This window comes from Mycteria americana, chromosome 4 (assembly GCF_035582795.1).
Source record: "Mycteria americana isolate JAX WOST 10 ecotype Jacksonville Zoo and Gardens chromosome 4, USCA_MyAme_1.0, whole genome shotgun sequence".
Lineage (NCBI taxonomy): Eukaryota > Metazoa > Chordata > Aves > Ciconiiformes > Ciconiidae > Mycteria > Mycteria americana.
Genome location: NC_134368.1, coordinates 17,728,370 through 17,751,984, shown reverse-complemented (window position 1 = coordinate 17,751,984; position 23,615 = coordinate 17,728,370). Strand labels below are relative to the sequence as shown.

Sequence of the window (23,615 nt, the reverse complement as noted above, 5' to 3'; positions counted from 1 at the left end):
TTTTTATGAAGATGTGATGCTTTTCTGGGGAGTGATGTTTGGTTTAAGGACGCTTTTAAAAACAAAACAAAAAGAACCACCAAACCCCCACTTTTTTTCTTGGCTGTGTAGTACTGAGTTTCACAGATTAATTATGAAATGACAACTGTTAAGTGAGTTTTTCCTTGTTTGTTCTTTTGGGTTTTTTTTGCTGGACACTGGTACAGTTCTGTGTTACCTAGGAAAGCATTTTTAGTCCACGTATCTTATAATTTAGTTTAGCATAATAATAAGGGCTAGAAAGTAAGTCTCCATATAGCTAATACACACTTGCCCTCTGCATATCTTCCTGTAAACCATGTAGTTGCATGTTTTCTTTATGGTCATAACTTTAGACAGAGGCTTCATTAGATTGGTACCAAAGCAGTGGTTTTTAGGAGAGGACTGACACATGCTTTGCCATGCAAACCTCCCATATTGCAGTAGTTTTGGTGTAGGATGTTTTTGATCCTACCATCGCGTGTCCTTATGGAAAATGTAACTTAGTTTTTCTGGTTTTGCTTGAGTCAGTAACTTAGGGATGGATCTAAGCTGGGGAAAGATCTGGATAATGCATAAAATAATGTTTATGGTGCAAGTCTTTTCAGTGTTTACTACACTGGAATTCAGTCTATGTTAGGTCTAGTAAGCATTCATACCATTAGAGATGGGAACCATGATGTGACTTGTATTCCATGTGTGAATTTAAAACAGGTAAGTGCAACAGACAGGAAGGGAAAAGGAGGATAATAACTGAGTTCACAGGATTATAAGAGCTAATTTTGTGTAAAACAAAATTATATTCCCTGGTAGTTCATGGTGTTCAGCTTGGTAATTTGCATCTATATTGAGATGCAGCCACAGTACGGGATGCCAGAGCTTTGGTACTACAAGTAAATCTGTACTGACATTTGGGTATTCAATCCACTGAAATTGATATAAGATGATGCACTTGGATTGGATCCTAATGTTAGAAGTGAAAGTATTAAATCATGTTTTGCTTCCGTATTTTTTGCACTACTTTATGCACTTTTTTGACACTGCTGGTTTTTCTTCTTTTGAGACATTTGCTTTTTGTTACTTCCTTCCATTCCATCCAGGCTACAGCTTTTAAAAATCTTCTAGCATTTCAACCTGAAAATTTTAAGGTTCCTTTTTAAAAATCCTTCACTGACTCTCCTTCCTGTATTGTGTTGAGTTGAAAGATGTCTTCAAAGACCAGTTAAAAGCCTTTTTCCTTTTACATGTGATTCCTTGCTACTTTTCCTCTGTTTTCTCTTCTGTCAGTAATACCAGACTTGATGTTCTGGTTTGTCTTCAGACATTTCTGTTTCTCTCCTTGTCCCTAAAATTCATGATGCTGTCTTACTATTAGTTTACAAAGCCAGAATCTCATGTGTGAGTCCACCACTTTAAAGCTTGGCTGTTCCATAATATCCTCAAGAAATTACTTATATTTAAACAGAATACTTTTTGGAATTATTCTGTAAAGTTGTCCTGATCCTCTTCCTGTTTATTTCCTTCCTTTTACTGCCTGCTGGAAGCTGTGAGCCTATAAGCTCTGCTTGGTTCTGTAAAGCATCATGCATGCCTTTGGATGAACAGTTACCCCTGTAGAGAGAAATCAACAGGAGAGTGAGGCTGTAATGGTCTGACTTCTCACATCTATTGAGAAATAGTAGTATCTCAGAAGTTTGTGGCTGTTTTCTTTAAGAAGGAAGTTGATAAAAACTTACAGGGGTGTCCTAGCAAAATTCTGAAATGGGAAAAAACCTTTTATAAATGAATCCCCTGCAGTTTTATCTGGGTACTGTTCTTTGTATTTTCACTCAAACTGCATGGTGATAGGGCTATTCAGTGTGAAACTAATGCCTTGTTCCACTCTGGGCAGTAGGATTTCTGTGACAGCTTGAACTATTTCTGTATCATTTGGTCTTTCTAAAGTAACTGTAGGGAAAGCAATAGCTGTTTCATTTAAATCAATCCATATCTGAAGCTGTTTGTTTGCTTGCACATTATATAGATTGTATTATTAACTGCTGCACAAAGATTACTGATCTGTAAGCATGTAGAGAATAATTTCATAATTTTCTTTGCCCACCAGCTTATCAGGGATTGTTTTCAGGGAAGGAGATATGTTCTGGGATCATGTTGGAAAACCCGTCAGTCTTGCAGAACAAAAAATGGAGCCAACAGCATGGAATTTAGCCATCTTTGAGTAATAAAGATACCACATTGTTGTCTGTTGACATATAAGGGCTTTACTTTCTCCTACAGCCTATTTTCTTTTTTTTTATTCCCTATAAACACTGAGTCTAATGGGGGGCCCCTTACACACAGCTTCATTGAATTTTCTTTGTGGAGGGCTTGCTGGACTTGTTTGGTAGGCATGTTTGTTTGCAGTTTTCAGATTTTCATTGCAAGTGCTGGTCTAACCATAGCTGCTCTACCTTTTTAGATAGACTCAGTTGTGTTTGAGTCACAGACTGCTGTTGCGCAGCAGTAATATGCAGTTTTTATGAGTAGAGACCATGAATTTGCGCACCCTTCCAAATCTATTTTCTTTGTTTACTGTTAGTATGATTTCAGTTCTTGGTTTGCATACTAATGTTTAGCATCCCTACTTCTACCAGTGTTTTGCTCAACATTGGAAACTTGGAGTTAGATAACCCTCAGCTGTAGCTGAAAACAAATCTGTCAGTATATGCCCCTTCTAATTGCTGATTTTGTTTAATGTCTAAAACATTTGATTTGTAAATCACACTGAACTCAGTAAGAAGAGTAATGTTTCAGTTACCTCTTGCCATTTAGAAGTTTGTATTTCCCCATTGGCTGTTTTGTCCAGCTATGTTCAATCTCCTTACTGTATTCTCAGTTCTAAAGCCTGGAGTGCTATCAGCTTCAGGATTAGAAAAACGGGGCTCCCTAATTTCTGCAGCAGAAGCTCTTTGCAGCTTTTAAGTATGATTCAGTTTCTAGAGTTTTTTTAATGATGTCGTCCTCAGGTGCTGTAATTAAAGAAATAGGGCATTAATGAAATAAAGTTGTGGTGATTCTGATGATTCACTCTTTTCTTCTGGCATTTAGAAATTCATTGGTCATAGTTTGATCTGCCTTCCAGCAATGGAGCCAAGACTTTGCAGTTTCTGTTAAGACTTATGGACTCCTGTGTGCAGATTTGTATGGGAATGCATTGTTGTTAGACTTCAAGAGTTGGGTCTCTCTTAAGTTCTACGGATAACCAAGGTGCTCTCATAAAGGTCTGTAAGTGTAACTTTACCAAAGGCTGATGGAGTGTAGCACTTTATAAACTCAGATTTGAATTTAATATTGTCTTTCTATATTTTTTTAAAGCTAATGCTTAATTTGATAACTTTTTTTGGTAATTCCCCTGTAATGTATTACTCTTGCTACATTATCAACAAATACGGTATGCAGTGTTGATGATGGGAGCCTCTTGCTGGTGGTGGCTGTGAAAAAGAACTGTCTTTCCTTCCCTCCTTTGTGTTCCTCCCAGCTCATTCTTAACTGCCTTCCTCTGGCCAGCATTGGTCTTTGTGTGTGGCTACTCAGTAAACTCAATCAAGAATGGGGGTAGCTGAAAGCCCCTTTTTTTTTTTTTTTTTTCTTTCTTTCTTTCTTCCTAGATGGGTCAGGGATCCATCTTGCTATAGACCACATGAATGTTTCTGCTGCCACAGGCGAGAGCTAGAACAAGTGGCTAAAGGGATGTGGTGGTGGCAGCCAGTTGTCCTGGCTGGAGTGGCTCTTTCACTATGGTATTGGTCTGGGTTGTCATGTATTCTTGGTGAAATGCCTAACTTCTTTCTAGGAAACTTTGACTAATATTTGTTTCACTAGTACATGTAAAAAAATAGAGTAATCAAATAGCTATGCTCCTTTCTTACGTTGCAAGACATATTTATATGTACTTCATTTGAAAACACTGAGAGCTGTTCATCGTGAGTAAGCTGACCTCTATTCTGGGTCACCTGAAGCACCTGAGTAATCAGATGTGCATGTAAAGAGCATTACAATAATCCAGTTTAGAGGTAACTAAACCAGTAACGTAGACTGTGGCAGGTTAGGTGAGAATCTGATTAACTTTGCTTTCCCAGGTGAACCTGCCCAAAACACGTTTAGTTTAGGCACTTCACTGCTAGTGCTCATCAAGTCTTCACAGTCCGTAGAGAGGGACCCTTCTGAAAGTGATTCAGCGCCACTGTAAGATCTGAAATTACCATCTCGCTCAATGGACAATATAAAAGGAACTGTATACAGTTATCATATTGCTTAACTTGGTGCATCAGTGGGGTGAGATGAATTGGAGACCTTGGTTATAGAGTCCAAAGAAAACAGGAGAGAGTGTTTTTTGGCAAGATTAAAGAGGCCATTTGAATTTAAACAGAGCTAGTTTGAAGACAAAGTCCAGTCCAAATGAGGTCAGTAGCAAAGACTGGGGAGGTCAGAGATTAGGAAGCCAAAGAGGTGTAGCCAAAAGTCAGTGGTAGTAAATAAAGCTAGGGAAACAAAAACGGTCTGTGTGGCTATCAAAAGCAAAGGCATTTCAATTTTGCTATCTTTATCAAATATAAAAAGAACAAGCTAAGGAGGGACAGGGCATTTATAGAGAGATAAATGACCGGTGATGGAGGAGATCAATTGCCATGTCAAAACAGAAATGAAATGAGTCATAACCAAATAGCCTTACTGTTAAAACAACCATTAATGACACTTACTACCTTGTAATAAGAGCATGAAATACCCTGCAAATTATGGGAATTGCCTGTACAGGCTAAGAAAGAATACAGGGTGGGAGATTTCAGGAGATGAGGTTTGAACCCTGAATATTTTGTTTCATCAGAGTTCTTTGTCAGAGGCTATAAAGGAAAGTTGGTGATGATATGAGGATTAGACATGGGACAAGAAATGCAGCATAGGAAGAAGGGTGAATTTTCACTGTGATGTGGTTAATGTCATTTGTAATTCAGTGCCTAATAAATTAGGAAATGAACCTATACATTTTTCAGATGATGCAGTTTACTTCTAAGTCTTTGAGATTTTAAGTTGCTAGAAGACTAGTTTAAATTTGAAAACTGAAAGCTAATTAAAGGACAGGAAGAAGGGGCAGGGCTTAATGGCCACTGTTCAGGATGGACAGGAATCTAGGAGGTGACATCCCTCTCCCCGTTCACCCCCCAAAGAGTTCTGTGCTGTGATCAGTCTTACTCAGCATTTTCATTGCTGTTGTGTAAGAAATGCACACAGTAATTCCCAAGTTTTTGAGTGGTACTGAGCTGCCTCAAGTAACAATACTGGTGCTGAAGATTTCCAGAAGGACTTCTTACAAGCTTCAGTATAGCTGTATGTATGGTTATATGTCCGGGTGGTTGGGAATAATCAAACTGTGACTGCATGAAACTGAATTCGGAGCTGGCAGTTGCAATGTGGAGACAACGATTTCAGAGAGCTGTAGGTGCTAATTCTGAGATCTTTCCTGTTCGCAGCAGCAGCCAAAAAAGCCACCAATGTTGTGCATCGTCAGGGTGTTGAGAACAAGATAGAGGGTGTTGCTGCATGGTCCTGGAAGCCTTGGGGCACTCACATTTGGAGTACTGCATGCCGTTTTGGTCTCCCCATCTTGAGGAGTGTATGTAATGGAGTTGCAGAAGATACAGAAGAGGTCTGCTATAAAAAGAGTTAGGGCACTGAGCAGCTGTCGTGCAAAGACACACTCAAAAGGCTGGACTGTTTCAAGATGGGAATGAGAAGGCAGGAAGGGGGATGACTGTTTATAGAACTGGGAAGGCAGTAGATGAAGTGAATGTGCAACAGTAATTCTCCCAGTTCTGCAGTATTGGAGCTTGGCAACAGTAGGTGAAATGAGTAGGCGATTGATTTAAAGCAGATGCACAATGTAGTGAACTTCTGGAACTTGGTCCTGTGGGGAATTGTGGAAGCAGTTAGTATCAGCAGGTTTAAAAAGAGGTTAAACAAATGCATGCACAACTGAACAATAAACAAATACTAAAGGGAATGGACTTTAATGTCCCTACTACAACCGTTAGGGATGCTGGGAAGATATAAAAGGTATGCGTGATAGGCTTATATGGTCTCCCTAGATAACACTTGCTGTTGCCAGTGATGAAGACAGGGTTAGATGGACCATTGGTCAGACCTAGAAGGGCAGTTTTTATGTTCCAGTTACAGGCATGAGGTAGAACATTCTTAAAATGAGCAAGAAAAGGATGGAAAACAATATTAAAGTATACTGAGTATTCCCTTCCTTGGGATGTTGTGGTTCTGTACATTTTGTCAACAAGCATTTTACTAGAAATGTGACAGTTGCTTCAGAATTACTGATGTGCTGTTTAGCTGTGGCAATGATGAGGAGGGTCAGCTACGACTTGGAAAATGCTGCTGCACAGAACATGCTCTGCTAAACCAGCTATTCAGAAGCACCGAGTCTCCTTTTTAAAGGACTTACGAAGAAGCTTTCAAACTCTAGCTCGTAAGTGACTTGGAGGATCAAAATTTAGTTCAGGTGAATAAAAAGATTTGAAAAGGAAAATGAGTTTACTGACATGAAAATTTTACTATTTTGCATACTCTAACCATTGTCCTTCATTATAGCTTCAGGTTTGTTTTATTCAGTCTCACGCATGTTAACTTAATTACCTTGTAGAATATTGCTTATCGGTGTGTGGCATGAAGCAGAAAGCTGACTTCCAGACACCAGGTTCTTGGAAATTAATTGAATTACGACTTTAAGTTACTGTTCAAGGGGACAAAACAAGCCAGACATAGCATGGTGCCCTAATTCATTACATTATTTTCCTAGTCCTTTCTAAATGTATTAAAACCACCTTAAATATTCTTTGATTTGTCTCAAATAGGAAGGGGGGGAATTTAGGTTGTCCTGGTTAGGTCTTTACCAGCTTGTTTTAGTTAACTTGGCAACCCACTTCCAACTTATGTTGGGTGCCAGAGTTCAGCCAACCTGAATGTAAATGTTTGTCTCTGAAGCAGGCATATGGCTGCAGGAAATAAAATCCTGTACTAATAAATTTAATAGTTTCTTATCTCATGATCACGTAACATTTCAAATTAAAGGGATAACAGTAAGCGAAGGTAAGTGGAGGTGGGTAGAATTACAGTGTTGGTTTATACTGTCTGTGCTCGCAACTTCTTTCTTTTTGAATGGCTAGTTTTTAGCCTTATGGCTTCTGATAACTGCAGTGATACTAAAGGTGATTTTCTCTTTAGTTTTTGAATTTGCAGTCGGAGTACGTGAGTCTAGCCAACCATTAAGTGTTCATGGAGAAAAAACCTTCCAGACTAGAAAACTGTTTGCATTACAGTAGAAGTAGTTTTGGAGATTATGGTTTCTTTGGTAATGCCATGAAGTCATCATCTGAATTTGAAAAATGGGAGTTAACTATGCGTTGCGAAAATATACCTCAATTCTGAAAGCTAGCTGTGAGAGCTTGCTTAAACTTGCTCTTTTAGTGTTGCTCATCATACATCTGTCATTTTGAATGCGTTACCTTCATGGGGCTAAGCTATCAGAGCAAAAACCTCTTGACAAATAACTGTTCTAATTGAGGCTTTTATACTGTGATAGTGCTGGCAGTGTTTCAGACTTCACAGTGCTGAATGAAGTTGTTTAGTGTATTAAAAAAGGAGACATTTTCTGAATTACCAGGTTACGAGAATTCTGAATCTAAATAAATGGCCTTTTCTTCTTTTCACATTTGTTCTGTTTTTGTGCAGGTCCTCATGCTGAAACCGCCAGTGGATGCCAGAATTTGCAGTGTGGTTTTCGGGCCTGCTGCCGCTCTGGCGAATGACCGCTGACTTCTGATCTTTCAGTCTACTTCATTTAGCTGAGCAGGCTTCCTTTCATGCACTTTACTTACAGTTCGCATCTTGTGTTAACAATCCTTGGAGTGAGATTTGTTATACTAGCCTGACCCTGCCCACAACTTCAAAATCTTAATTATGAGTGTACTGTACAGTGTTGTAACAATCTCACAAAATCTCATTTGGTTTGATGGGTGTTGGGTTTTGTTTTACTTAATTTGGGGAAGACGGGAAAACATTCAGATTTTTTTTTTTAATGCCACTTTCTTCCAAGTTTGGCACTTAAATATACTTTACTGGATTATTTTGTGTTAAGTGAATGGTTTTTTATTTTGAATCCGTAAGTACAATATAAAGCTCTGCAGAGAATTTAAAATGTATTGTTTGCATCTGGGTAACAATTACACATCTTTAGGAGCCTTGTTTCTCTCTTTCTTCTCATCCTGAAGTCATTCTTTATATTGCAAAATTAGGGAAATTCCCACCTTCCTTTTGCATTTGGTTTTGTATTTGGGCTTGAAAGACATACTCAAATAAAACATTCCCACCAACAAAAAAATTATGTAGCAGTTGAATATATATGCTTTTAAGGTGTAATATCCAGGCATACCGTGCCAGTAGGCTGCAGAGATTGGGTGGGTGGGTGTTGTGGTGGTTGCGGAGCTGTGAACCTTGCAACGTGGGTATGTGGGGGGTGTTCTGGTTTATTTCTTCCCATGACTGTGTTAGGAAGCATTTTTGAAACAGCTTCAAGGGATGTCAGTTTTCATTCTTATGAAATTTGTGGAAGATAACAGTACATTTTCCCCATTGCTTTGATTTTTAAAAAGACCCCTCATTGAACAGTAGAGACTAGCAGGGAGGCAGAGAACCCATTGCTGGGCTGAGTGAAACCTGTACTAGGGAGAGACATGAGTAATGTATGAGTCGGGGGGGGGGGGGGGGGGGGGGTATGGGGAAGAGCCCATTGCAATAGGAAGCGAGTATTGTGGCCCATGTTAAGTTGCAAACTTTAATGGCCACCTGCTCATATGACTGGTATAGTTGCAGGTTGTTTTTCTCTAGGGCAAAGGAGCAGTAGGTGGCAGCCTTTGTAGAAGGCAGATGGATTTCTTTCTGCATCCTGCCTAATTTTTAAGGCTGACAATATGTCAAACTAGTAGTTTTTACTTACTAATTGGATACATTCTTTTCAGTAGTATTTATTTAGGATGGCGGTCATGATGACATCTGTAGCTTTCAAGATTCTTGGTGTCTGGGAAGTCAGCTTGCAGGCGCAGCTGGAGATTACAATAAGCTGCAAGTTTTGACACTATCTTGCTCTCACTAATACTGAAGAGTAGTAAGGCAAGAAAAATACAAGTGAATGTAGAATTGGGGCAGAGTTGGCTGTTCATGGTTAACAGCTGAACGTGGGCCAGAGGCAGAATGTACTGTGCTCAGTTAGAAGCCTACAGAAGAGGTATAAAAGGATACCATTCTTCCAGTAACTGTTTCTTCAAATAAGCTGCAGTAAACTTTCTTTGGTGCCCAAAGGTTAGAGTAGATACGTGGCCATTTGTGCAGTGCTGACTGAGGCAAGATGAGAGTAGTAAGGTACACAGTGGGCTTTCTTGCATCTGCCCTTGTTCCAGAACTCTTGTTTCTGAGGGTGGGAAGGTGCAGCTAGGGGTACCTCCTCCTGCTGCTAGGTGGTGGTTTCTGTGAAGATTGGTAGAGACACAGCTGAGGGCTGAATCGGCTGCGGAAAGTTCTGTTCACTTACATCATGTTTCTTCTTCACCCTTCTCTGATGGGGAGTTGGACTAAACTTGGGAGATGTCATCAGTGTTGTTCAGCAAAGCATCACGTGATGACCACACAGCTACTCCTTTCTGCTGGAGGTTTATAGAGGGAACCTGTGGTGGCAACCACAGGCTCTAAACCAAAGATTTTGTGTCTAGTATTATTAGATGGACTGAGTCTAGTTTGGAATTAAGCTCAAGAAGAATCTTATCTTTGATATGTTCTGATGAACGTCCTTCCTAGCTCAACCCACCATCATTTTTGCTTGGAAGAATTTAATTGGTAAGGTAACTGCAGGAAAAGGATACATATTTATATCAGCATTAACAGTTAACACCACTACTTACACACTAATAAGCAAATTTTGATTTTTAGCAAACTATTGATAATATTTTACTAGGGTCACTTGCAGATAAGGATCTCATACTCCAAAGTAATCAAATTCTTGTATAAAATGAATGAGCTTCCACTTAGTTTTTGGTATAAATGTTTATTAAATACTTTGTCTTTAACTTTTAAAGAAAACGAAGTCTTACACCTCTAAATTGTGCTGGCATTATACAGACACTAAGTATGAAGTAGCAGAAGCAGCAGCTGCTTAAAAATTGAAGTATGGCCTTCACTGATGGCTCTTTGGTGCATGAAACTTATTCATGGGTAAATAGTCCTGGTTTTCATTCAGGAACTCAGGTACCAGAAAACTAACTACTTGTAACTGAATGACAGTATCTTTGAAGAGGAAGAAGGTCTGTAGATAAAATAAACTGACTAGCTAAAAACAGTCTTCAAGGCATGATTCCAGGAACCAAGTTTCACCTGAAAATAAGGTGGCCAAACTCTGCCACTTGACTCTGCAATATCACTGTATGTAGGCATGTGTAATGCTTTTGAGTGTGGTGTCCCACTGGGAGCTATAAAATACTGTCTAAAAATCACCTATTAGTACTGGAGTTTTAAGCTGTCAGTCTCTTCCTAGTAGTAATAAGTAGTGTCTTCAGTGGTTGTAGGGTGAATAAAGCTCATGTGTTTGCAGCTACTAAAATCAGGTTCTCACCCTGTTTTTAAAATGGGATAGCTCAAATCAGCAGTGTGAGAAGTCTGTTACATTTACCCGTACATAACCAAGTTTCTTGAGGTATTCTGACTGATCTGTACTACCTATTTCGAACAAGTGAAGCAACATAAATCCATACAGAGAGAACATTTTGGGGATAAGCATGAATATACACGGCTAGAGCAAATTCAACATTGGAGACATCGATGGTATGAACTCCTGTGCTGTGTACAGCTTCTATTAAAGGTCCAACTTCAGAATATGGCATATGAATAGGAAATCCAGAGACCTGGGAGAAAGAAAGAAGAAAAAACCACATAAGGTAAGAAGAAAATATAAAGGCACCTGAATAAATACATAGTTTTAAAAATCTGTTTTACTGTGCATGTAAATTTATCTTTTCTATTGCTGGCCTGAGGAGATGCAATAAAAAAGCCCATTTTTTATTTGAATATCACCTCCCTATTTCATATACTCCAGGCAAGCTTTGACACTTCTCCTCTTTAGTTTGGGTTAAGTTCAAAGTGAAGATGTTTAGAAATCCACTAGAATAAAGTCGTATGATTGAACACATACAGCATAACTTTGCTGCTTTTCTGCCTCTTAACTGGTTTTAATTCATTGTGTTCTCCTGTCTGCACTGGCTGGGGATTTGAGGTGGCAAATGTCTCCTGCCCGTATACATTTTGGGTCCAACAGGAACTGAAACCTCAACTCCTTTTGAAAATTGCCATAGTTGTGTACAGTATTGTTACCACATGTGTTTTACATGAGGAGCAGAAGGACCTAACCTTTAGAACAGCCTGGGGGAAGAACGCGTGGGTACACCTGCGGCTGCAGTGAATACTTAAGTAGATTTTCTTCAGTCTTTGAAGAGTGGAGCAAAGAGTAGAAAATGATGTTGTGTGGGCTCCTGCACCTGTAAGTAGACTGTGTATAGCACTACTTGCCACCAGTGCCAGGTTCTTGCTGACCAGACTTGAGAGCTAATGCACCAGTCAAGCCATAAGCATCCAGTGCTTGGAGAGTGCACTTGTATTTATGCATTGGAGATAGTGACTGTTGTGGTACAGCAATACTACAAGAACAGTGCAGCCAATTTATCTTTAAATTCTTATCTTTATATCCAACAAAGTTTTTATCTTCAACATCTACAAATGAAATAAAATAGATCATCACTCCTCACTCTGTAAATATTACATTGGTTTATCTTTGGTATAAAAGCTTTTGTGATTTTGGTAGCAGGGGAAATAAATAACCACTTCTATACCACAGAGTATACTAAATCCTAGTATTGCTACTCCATGCAGAAGCCACATATGTTCACAACTGTACCCTGTAATCTCCTAGCTGTTTCTGCAGCTCTGCCTGATGGTCGTCTTCTACGTCTTTGCCTTGGTTTTGTTCCAGCAGTGGCAGAAAGTTACGTAGGGTAGAGGTACAGTATCTGTTCCAACGAGTTAGGTGCCTGGGTCTCCATTCCATAATCTTATCTTTTAATATTTTTTCAATCCTGCAATAAAGTACACTGATTATTACAATTCTAGGATTTAGTGGACACCTGAACTGATCTCCCTTGACACACTTAGTACAGATTATAGGGAACACAGATGACCTCATTTAAATTTACCGCTACCTAAAAGCACAGAAAAAAGCAATGCCAGCATAGCTATGTGGGGCCTGCATGTTCAGTAACAGAATGGGAGGCCAGGGGCTTACAACCCATTTCAGTCTACACCCTCTCCTCTCATCCCTCTACAGCATTAGGAAACTGTACAGCAATGCTTGATCAGTTCTTTCTATCTGGTAATCTCTATTAAAGAGAGAAAATTTAAAAAGCCCTGCAAGCTACGGTTTCTGATTTTAGGCCATTCTCCATTCCTAGCATTCAAAGCAGGTTCTTAGGACCTAGGTATGAATATGCTTGAGGAGCATGAGAGGGTGCTCCACCTCTAGTGATCAGCACTAGCGCTGACAGCATTTGTTTCAGAGGTAGAATTACCTGCCCTGTAGTTCCACCGCAGCAGCCTTGTCCGAATGCTGATAAACTAATTCTTCAGGCTAGCAATAAATAAAAAGTTTAAATATTAAAAAGCACAATGTAACTTCAGGAGACGCTGCATTGATGGTACTTGCATATGTTCACAATTATGCTAAAATAATTATTACGCAGTAGAGACATAATAAAGACATTAATGAGATGTTTGTGTGTAATGCTGGTGGTTTTTTTTCTTTTCCCAGTAAACTTCAACTAGAATTCTTGTTTGTTTACTAAGAATGTGTGTACAGCTTGAAATAATGCCTTCCTAGCTGTAAGACGAAAGTTGGTATTTTCTTTATAATACCAAGCTACTTCTTTGGAGAGGGTTGTGTTAAAGATTTGTCGCATTTAATTCACTGTTGTCCTGAGATCTTACATAGAAGTTTACAGGACAACAGATGCACATTCATTCTGTATAAAACCAAATACTTTGCTGTATTCCTGCTTTCATTTTTTAAGGAGTGCCTAGCAAAATCTTTTTAAAACCCAGTGCTATTACATAAACATACTTAACCACAGAAGTCCAAAGAACTTAGTCTCTGTTTCTTTATACTAAGTCCGTGATCTCTCAACTCCTCACATTGAGTCAGTAATAGATACATTAATACCTGAACGCTGCAGAGTCCAGGGTATGGCAAGCTTCTTGAAAAGAAAGACTTCCAAAGTTTTGGTTTGCTGACATCAAAATTTATCCTTACTGGGGAATCATATTCTTGCATATTAAACCAAATCTACAAGAAAGCAACTTTGTTTTAACTTTCAGCATATAATCACAGCTATGGAACACATTCCACTTACTTACTTACATGGCAATAAAATACCATATAATCTTGACCTCCTGTAGCAATTACCAGTATGAGTGCATATGAAACAAGGCAATCTCGGATAGTCCCACCTGATGTGCAGCTTTTGCATTCTTGCATCAAAAGGGATGGTGCTGGTCTGATATGTCTTGTGCTTCTGAGTATGGATTGAGACCAGTGTATGAACAGAATTACTGTCTGCAGTTGGCACCTCTTCCCGCCGAATCCCTTTTCTCCAATATTTCCTTTTCAGTGCCTCATCTGCTGTGCACCATGGCAGTTTTTATGCTTTCAGAAACTTTCTGCCTTTACCATCACTTCAGCATCACATGGTATTGGGTTACAGTACACTCCAGAGTTTCTTCCGCTGTCCTGAGGTGTGTCCCCACCCCTCTGGATTGCTACACAAGTCTTTTCTGAATTCTGCTGAAATTCTTCCAATGGCCCAGCACAGCGCAGCTGTGGCTGTGATGCCTGGTAGCCCACTGCACCCCAGCACCGTTGCTATTTCAAGCTTATGATGCAGAACATCAGTAGATACTGCAGACACACACAGCTACTATGTATATTTTGTCATCAAGGGGAACCTATGTCTTGCAGTCCACTTCATAGACATTCAGTTTGGTCTGTGTTTGAGCCTAGTCTGAAGCATGCAAGCATTGTAGGCTTCCTGTTCAGAACAACCTTTAAATAACTACTGCTAAGGCTGCAAATTGTATCAACAATATGTAACGGTACTCGTTAATCTGTAACCTTTTGTAACTGACAGTTCTGTGTACAGCCTCCATGACACAGCATAGCTGTTTTTCCTTGGTTGGTGATGCAGTGGCATCCCTCTGCTGGCAGCACACCTGCTCAGTCACATGCAGATGGAAAGATGTTGAGCTCTGTAGTTCAAGGTTAGCTGATTAGGTTGTCAGTGCTGAAGTCCTTAGTTCTTCTTCCAGCAATCAACAATTAAGTTACATTTTTCTTAACTGTAGGTTTAGTACTACTTAAAAAAAAACCCCCAAACCAATTCAACCACTCCCCAGAACACTTTCATTCAATGAAAGACAGAACTGGCACTTCTAAAATAAGTATGCTTTAGAATATTAAATTCTCATCCAAAGTCCGGTATTTAGAATAAAACCCCAGAAAATTAAAAAACAAAACAAAACTTACAATGCATGACACTTCAAAGGACTTCTCCAGGTATGTTTTCAATACAGAAAATAAAAGCAAATGTTTGCTGTATTTTGGAGCACAATGGAAGCCTCACTCACTGTTTCCCTATAGTGGTTCCAAAAAACTGAGGAGCAAACTTTAAACTCAACTCCCACTTGTCATTCAAATAAATCCTAGGGTTCTTTTTTTAAACTCACCTTCTCCTTCCTCAGTTTCAGACTTACACACATCTCTCTACCTCGCTATCATGTCCCTGTGTCTGTCCCCAGAAGCTGCGAGGGTTGGCCTCCAGCCAAGTCAGGGAATTCTGCTGGCAGGAAGCTGTCCAGGGTTGATGTCCCTCCTGACATGGGCTCAGCTCTGCCCCATTCTGTGGCCTTTGGTTCATCTGCCCTGAGCTGTGCAGCTCTTGCGACGTCTTCTCTCTCTTCTCCCCCACTGCTATCTCTCAGACGGTTTCCAGCCACACAATGAATAATATCTTGTGAACAGGCACTAGTATTACTTGTATTTTATAGCAAATAAACAGGAGCACTTGACGCCAGGCAGAAAATCAATATAGTTTTTGTGCCTTGTAATGCCAGCTCTATGTTTTGCACATTGGACCATTCAGGGCTGCGCCCGCCATTATATAAGCAACTCAAGTGACTCCTTCCAATAGGCTTTATTTTTCGTTTTTCAGTTACATTTCACCTGCAAATTATTAGCTTTGCTGAATTACTACTCCTCAGCGAAGCAGTGGTAAACAGAACATATTCTTAGGCCATCCAAGATGGAAAACATGTAAGTAAAACCCAGTAACGAAAAATATATGAATGGATGTCATGATCCACCTAAACGCTGATTAAAAAAAAATTTTTCTTATTTGAAGTAGCTGAAAAACCTACTTAAGATTGAATAAAATCACTAATAACATGACAGAATAAATATAGCTACATTGATGAACAAATGATGCGTAAGGTCAAGAAAAATACCAAGTTATCAGCTCTTACGTGTATAGAAATGTGACAAGACTGGGTACACTTACATTATCACAGGTGATCAGACAATACACATTTTGTAAGGGGCAGAAAGTATCATACTGCCCATAAAAATATCCAGTACTGGGATTCCAAATTACATACTGACTTTGTTCCAAAGTTAATACATATGCAGTTGGTCCCTAGGAAGAAAAAAAAGTATGGGAAAGATGTTTTAAACTGGCTACAAAGACAGTATGCTTTGTATTGTTTGGAATATTAAATTTTTACTATTGAGATGAATAGTACTTTTTGGGGCAAACTGGTTGGAAGAATTTACAGGTTCATTACAATTCAACTAACACTTACATAATAATGTGTTCTCTGTCTCTTACATGGCAGAGAAATGTTAGACATACACAGCCCCAAGCCATTTCTAAAATATAGATTCTGAAAGTTGTCTTGGTTCAGCTACAAACTGATGCGAAATTCCACATACAGGAACATTTAATGTATGCCACTTCAATATCAGCATGTCTTACTTGGCTACTGCCACAACTCTCATCCACGGGCAATCTCCAAGTTGAAGGACTGCTGCCTAGGCAGCACACTATGCCTCATCCATCAGCCTTCCCTCATACAGGCACATACGGGATTTCCCAGCTATCTTTTTATATTCTCTATCAGGAATCCCTAAACTGCTCTTCTATTTTCTTGTTACCTCCCACATTTTCCAGGTACCTTGAAGTACCTAGAATAATCCCCCTCCTTACAGCATGCATAAGCTGAATACTTTATTAAGGACTACCATCTCCATCAGATTTGGAGTGGAAGGAATGTACCTGAGCACCTGTTCCTGCTGCTGCAGTATCTGAGAACGTGCTAAAGAAACTAGTCTTGATAGGGATTTTTTGCTGAACAGAATTTTGGTAAACTTTCACATGTGCTTGACAATTGAAGATACTAATGGTGGAAATCTGCACCAGAAACAGCCTTACCATCTCTTTGAAAAGAACAGTATTGCTTACTTGGAAATCTGAGTGCTTCCCTGAGAACAAATGCATCTCCTAAGGGACAAAAGAATCTAAATCTTTTAGTTCTTAGCCAGTCTAAGCCAGATTGCTGCCACAGGGGGCTCACAGCAATGACAGGGCACACGGCAGCCCAAGGCAAAGCAGACTGCCTAACCTGCCTGTATTACAGAAGGCAGATGAAGACTGACTGGTCGAGCCTGAACAGATCTATCATTACTCTTGCTGCAGCTTTGCCATCAGCTGGAGAGAGAATCAAGGGACCTGTACGTACCAGTAAGAATCCATGGCAAGCCCCTAACCCTCTCCTGCCGCCTCTCAACCTTTACCCAATCCCACCCAAACTCTGTCACAGTCTGTGTGTTCACGACTCAGACCCTGTGAATGGACTGTCTCCATTACCTTTGTCCTGGACACACCATTTATACAAGCTAAAGTCCAATCAAGGTTGAGGGATGCTTGGTATTGTACTATGAGGATGACTGCTACTACCAGATTAAGCATGGAAGCATGGGTCCAGGAAAAAAAAAAACCAAGACGATATTTATACTAAGATATACTTTCAACTTTTTTCTCCCTGGAAAGAATCGGTTCCAGCAGCATCAACGTTTAGATAACTTCCTGGAAAAACATGCCGGCAAGAAACCATTCTATCCACTGGTGGGAACCAAAGACTTCAGAGAATAAAAGTTAATATTAAGACCAAATGAAAAAATCCTCTTACCTCAGGAATACCATTTCCAATGATAAGCCAGGCTTTTTTCCCCATACCAAGAAAATAATTACACAAGAGCACGGCATGTTCTTCCTCATCTCCCGCCAGAAGATAAAGAAATTGCTAATTGAGATTAAACAAACAAACAAACAGAAAGTCTTTCTATGCAGTTATCAACCGTGTTTTCAATTTAGAACATTTAATTATGTTTCTTAAGACTTCGGAAGCAAAAGAGTCCTCTCAGATCTTCGCAACTGATCTTTATGGTTTGGGTACTGCTTCAACATGCAGGATGAAGAGTGAATGCTGTGAAAATCCATGATGCAGATCTGACATTTTACTAGAAGAACCAAGGTCTTTATCTTTTGAGTTATTCTGAATTTTGCAGAAAAGTTTTGAGATGGTAAAAACTTCATCTATGATTAACAATGTCTGTTATTATTCTACAGATGACAGGATTTATCTGTATGTGACAAAGAACACTAAATCTCCCATTATGCTGACATAAGATGCAATGTTTTTTCTGTAGTTCCTTGGAACTACAATGTTTTTAAGTTTCCATCAGTCAGCATCCTTTCACTTGTGCATGACTAGCCATTTTGGATTGTTTTATAATTGGAAAAAAACCAGGAAAAGCTTACAGCCCTAAGCATTCTTAGGGTCAATCAAGTACAACCTATCAAAGATAAAAATTTTGGCTCATATCGGGATAAGCAACTTTTCTCAAGCTTTGTTCCCCATTCTTTGAAATAAACGGCTTATAAAGAAAAATAGTACTCACAATAATAGAATCACAGAATAATTTATGTCTGAAGGGACCTCCAGAGCTCATCTAGTACAAACTCCCCCCGGAAGCAGGGGCTGCTAGGAAGTTACATCACATTCAAGAGGATAAAGAAATTCTGTTTAATGCATTACTTACGTCTGATGTACTCCATAAATCACAAATTCCAGCAAATGACACACTATCTGGCAAAAAAGGAATCAAAGCAACATACCGAGCCACCAATTCCTGCAAGAAAACAAAATAGAGCAACTCACACTTTCCATTCATGACACAGATAATATGTAACAATAGTATTATTACACCAGACGTGAAGCATAGTGCTGTTTCCACAGAGATCAATGACAAAACACTGACTAACCTCATTACAGTAGCAGCTAGGTCATTTTAGAATTTATATCAAAGACCAATATGATTTACTCCCATTGAAGTTTGGCATAATTCTTTGCCTTTTAAAGGACAATACTTATTAATATACCTATTTTTTTCCAGAGAAGACAAATATCCTTTTCCAGCATCATTATGGATAGACTTACTGTGTATCACACATAGTCGTTACTACTTTATTTTGTATCTCTAGTTTTCCCTTTACAGAAAGCATAGCTATATAGCAAACATATAAAAACATTATGTGCTTATGTGCATGTGCACATGCGAACACACACATTCTGAAATCTACATCCCAGAAATGTCACTATCTTTTCCAAGTACTTACTGCTGCTGTTTGAGAACTATTTGGGATGGCATCAAGAAGCTCCTGTGGTGGATTCAGAGGTTTGATATATCTGGTAATAAAAACTGTTTTCCCATTGAGGTCAATTACAGTTGTTAGGCATTGGCGGCTTGGAAACTTTGATGTACAGTCCGCTTCATACTTTTCTGCTGCCTGGAGCAATTTCTCATCTTCTTGGGTATCAAACTTCAAAAGACAGTAGAATTTATACAAAAAATAGTTTTATTTATAGTTCGGGCTTAAGTCTTTACTATATTTGGCCTTATTTCACCATTTACAGGAGCATAAAAGGAGTGTAAAATTCTTTCCTGATAGAATTTTGAACTTTGCTTGTAGTATATACTTTGGCTTACAGACGTATAACAAAGGTCAAGGTAATGGAAAATCAAGCAATTTGCATTTACTTATGAATGCACATAATGACCTGTACCTGTAAGCTGGCTTTATTAAAGCACTGAAAAATGTAGTGAAAGTCATGGCCAAGTAAAACTGCAGGGATAAGTATGTAACATCACATATTAATTCAAAGTAAACAATTATGGTTAGCTACTAAGCCTACATGCTATTCACATAACACTCCATTAAAACCACAACTGAGGTTATGCACAAAATCCCAGTAATTTTTATATAAATAATACTGCGACAACCCTGCGCAATGCCAAAATATTTGCAGAGAAGGTCCAAGTAATTTTTAGATGAATCCTTATAATTCAGAGTTGCCTAAAATGTTAACGCTTTTAGATGAGATTTTCCAGAAGCAAATCTAGAACTCTAGCACATGTTAATTATGAAACAATGACAATTATTTGCTCATATGTGACCTAAAATGTCATCTTTTAAAGGTATTAGGATCAGTCAAAATAGTTTTTTTCATCTACTTAGAATCCCTTGTATATTTCTAGTGGTGCTGGGAATTAAAGCTCAGCCTTCATATTTTTGTTCAAAATAAACCACTTCTTTGTCATTCATTATCCTTCTTCTCAAACTAACCAGAAGTGGAAACTAACTAAGCTGGGCAGGGCCCTGCAACTAGACCTCCAAGTCAGCAGAGAAGGCCCACAGTGGTGATTCTTCTCAACCATAATTAACAGCTGAAATATACAGCCTCCAGCACTTTGTAAATTTAAATGTAGTAACTCACTGCAAATATTACTGACAAATAAACAACTCACTCAAGTTGTCAGAGTCAAGTAATGCAAAGTGCAAAAAGATTGCTGAATGGCACAAAACCAAGAGAAATCTTGAACAGGGAACAACAGGAATCTCTCAATAGATTTAATTTATTAATATTGTACCTTCTTAAGCATTTCATTCATCTATATAGAGATTCAGGAAGGACAGCAAGAAAGAGAAGAAAAATAGGTAAAAAAACAAAAAAAGGTATTGTAAAATTAAACTACAATTAAGCTTAGCATCCTAAACCAGTACACAAGTATTTCAAAGAACTTGACTACATAAGGAACGGCTAGGAATAGGAACAAAGGACAACAAAAATATTTCGTTAGTTTTTGTCATTTTATGCCAAACACTTTCTATAATAAGTATATGTGTTACATTTGGGGAGTTGCAGCACAGAATAATTACTTTTTCAGTCACAGGTAGAATACACGCACATGTCACTTCAGTAGTGTTTTTATGTACAGATTTCATCAGATACACACCACCTAAAATAGAAGAGTCTTCTCTTAATGAATTTGGTCCTGCTTTAGTGAGTTTCCTCTAACATGAAATGATATTTTACTGTTTTCTATGTGTATTGCTTTGGAAAAATGGATTATTTGAAAATCCTGTACAATGCTTGCTAAAGAAATAATTTGGTTTGGCTTAGTACCCAAGGTAAACAAATCATCTGCTGCTAAGTAAAATTTTTATAAGATTTAGAAAAACCTCTAATGCAAAGAGTCAACAAAATCTGGCAAAACTCCTACTGATTTATTAATCACAACTGTTTTTTCACTGTTCTTCAAATTTTAGAAAACAGATCTTATGTACCAATAGTTTTCTTACCTCAGCAACCTTTTCCTTATTCCTGGTTTTACTTTCAATGCACTTCAGTGACAATGCATACTTTTTGGCACAGTTTAGCTTTGATAGAATCACAGAACAGCCCAGGTTGGAAGGGACCTCAAAAGACCATCTGGCCCAGCCTTTTGTGGGAAAGGAATCCTAGATGAAATTATCCAGCACCCTGTCCAATCGTATCTTGAAAACCTCCAGGGATGGGGACACTGCCATGTCCTTGGGGAGGTTGTTCGAGTGAATGGTTGTTCTCACTGTAAAGAATTTCTTTCTTATATTGAGATAAAACCTCTCCTGGTGCAACTCGTACCCATTGCCCCTTGTCTTCTCAGTATGGCTCCTTGCGAGGAGAAGTTTTGACATGTAGTATTTCTTGCTACTTAAAACAGGACTCACTTCCTGTGTTGCGGTTTAGTGTGCTATGACTCTTTGCTGCACCTTCAGAATGGAAGGTTCAGTCTCTTTCTAGTTCTTTATGTCTGAGTTTTGGCAAGGGGCAGTTAGCTCCTACCGTCATATTTGAAATGAAAGAGAACTTATGTCAGAAAGATCTATGACTTCAATAAAATATGCTGTTTTTTCCCTCTGAAGTGTTCAAATCAATTCTAAATATAGCTACCAAACTGCACCATTTTACTAAGCGTTAACACAATACATAACCTTTTGGTAACTAAGCATCAAATTGCATCTATGCAAGAAATTCTCAACATTTGCTCATTATTTAAAGAGGCCAAGATTCACAACATATAATCCATAATACTTTACAATAATCTCATCCCTTATTTGAATTTCTAGGATTTTTCTTTTGAAACAGTACTGGAGACAGGTCTTTCTATAAACAGGGACCTGTTTCCTTAAAAATCAGTACATTTTTTTCCCAGCAACTAATTACTGCATGTGAAGATTAAGATTATGAAATTCTTGAATAAGGTCTCATCTCTTAAAGGTGCTTCAAGGATGTTAAATCTATATTTATGGTTTTGAGTCCTAGTAATAATCTTATCATTCAAACTAATTAATCTTAAAAGGCATCCATGAATGCACTTTATTAATTTTATTTTCAACAGTACTAAATTGTAACAATTCCCACAGTATTGCATGAGAGCAAGAAAACATAGGACTGGATAGTTTCCAAGACTATAATTTAACAGGAAAAAGCGTTTTTAGAATGCATCATACAATTTTATATGTATTCTGAAAAAGAAATTACGTAACGATAGACTTTTCTCTCCAGTTCCTGTTTGTCTCTAATAAATGACCAGTGTAGCACTGAATTGGAAAAGAATGAACTGCTGCTGTTTGTGCATGAAAAACATACATCCTTGCTGAATGGATCTCAGAATCATTGCATAATGTTACATAAAATAGCAAGCGGTGTATGCGTTTTAACTACATGTTGTTAGTGTAAGTCCCTTCTGGTTTAGTAAAATAACTGAAAAAAATAACAGCTGCTATTTAGAAATAATTATCTTCAAGATCTGGAGGCATGCATGAAGCTATAAATAATAAATGCTGTATTTGAATAGTATAAACACAGAAGCAAGAAAATTCTATGCTTGCACCTGCCACCTCCTTTTTGTCCACTGTTCACAAATACTCACATGAATACTTTATTGTTTACAGAAGTAAATGGGAAAATTACATGCTCACAGATAATGAATGCAAATTTGCTTTCTATTTACGTTGGAACTAGATACCTGGTGAAAGTTATTTCTCATGTGTTAAGTGTCCGTCTAACTTACTGGTGCATCCAATTAAATTGAACTGGGCTAAAAAAATTGAAGTACAACACTCAGAATTTGTATTAATGTCTTTCTGTACTTGTATTTGTGTCCTTCGGTATGCTAAGCATACCTATTTATATGCATCTCAGGAAGTGCACCACTGGAATCAAAAAGCAAGAATATAATGAATTACTGGTTAGTTACCTTTTCTCTGACTGACTCTCCAGGAATGAGCTGTGGTTCAATGGTAATAAACAGTGTTATATACGAGCCTTCACTCAGATTTCGCACAGAATCGTAACCTGTCTCAATTCCCAGGTTCTTTTCTTTGCTGTACCCGAGGAGGACTGGAGGAATATCCACCTTAAATGTACCATCGATCTACAACACATACAGAGAAATACTTCTCATTAGAAGCAAAAAAGCAAAACTTCCTTCTCAAATACATTTGCTACTTGTATTCAAATATTTTATTCCTTTGATTTCTTTATTAATCTGAATTACAAAACAATAAAATGAGAGAATGAGACGTATATACTGATTAACTGTGTGGAAAACATGAGATCTCATTGTTAAATGTATTAATTACAACTGGATTTCAGCCTCTCTTGCATATTATGGACAGTAATATTTAATGTAATGGAAATCATACACACTAGTTCTTAGAGAAAGAAAGAATGCCAGCCTTTCATTGTTTTTCTTTCAAACACCAATCTCCACATGGCACTATTTACCTGGAAAAATGACAAAATGGCAAAATACAGGTTGCAGGACTATGCTTCTGAAGGCAACATCACACCAACAGGCCTTTGCCTATGTTTGAGTGATGTGGGAATGATGCTCCAGCATCTCACAGATGGACACCTTCCATGCAGAAGCTGCTGATGCTTCTTGGGTGCAATTGGAACTGGGCCCATTC

General features: G+C 38.4%; 2 protein-coding genes across 10 annotated transcripts in view; one reads left to right on the top strand and one right to left on the bottom strand.

Annotated features, from left to right (window-relative positions):
• FBXL5 (F-box and leucine rich repeat protein 5) overlaps positions 1-8,457 on the top strand; it is a 37,225-nt gene extending 28,768 nt beyond the window's left edge. Inside the window, exons 11-12 of one of the 3 annotated variants that reach the window (XR_012775477.1) lie at positions 3,106-3,278; positions 7,792-8,457. Coding sequence is in view for 2 of the 3 variants with exons in the window: in XM_075499782.1 (XP_075355897.1) it covers positions 7,792-7,868 (77 nt within the window). In the remaining variant the exon portion in view is untranslated. The remainder of the gene's footprint in view (positions 1-3,105; positions 3,279-7,791) is intronic. The other 2 variants (XM_075499782.1, XM_075499781.1) reach the window with 2 other exon arrangements.
• A 1,694-nt stretch (positions 8,458-10,151) lies between these two features.
• The window catches only part of CC2D2A (coiled-coil and C2 domain containing 2A), a 66,462-nt gene continuing 52,998 nt past the window's right edge, over positions 10,152-23,615 (bottom strand). For 3 of the 7 annotated variants that reach the window (XM_075499773.1, XM_075499779.1, XM_075499774.1), the window contains 9 exons: positions 22,901-23,077; positions 18,936-19,139; positions 18,359-18,448; positions 17,446-17,559; positions 15,759-15,893; positions 13,370-13,492; positions 12,723-12,781; positions 12,056-12,233; positions 10,152-11,009 (listed from right to left, as the gene is read on the bottom strand). In XM_075499773.1, the coding sequence (XP_075355888.1) occupies positions 10,821-11,009; positions 12,056-12,233; positions 12,723-12,781; positions 13,370-13,492; positions 15,759-15,893; positions 17,446-17,559; positions 18,359-18,448; positions 18,936-19,139; positions 22,901-23,077 (1,269 nt within the window). In that variant the 3' untranslated portion in view covers positions 10,152-10,820. The remainder of the gene's footprint in view (positions 11,010-12,055; positions 12,234-12,722; positions 12,782-13,369; positions 13,493-15,758; positions 15,894-17,445; positions 17,560-18,358; positions 18,449-18,935; positions 19,140-22,900; positions 23,078-23,615) is intronic. The other 4 variants (XM_075499777.1, XM_075499775.1, XM_075499778.1 and 1 more) reach the window with 2 other exon arrangements.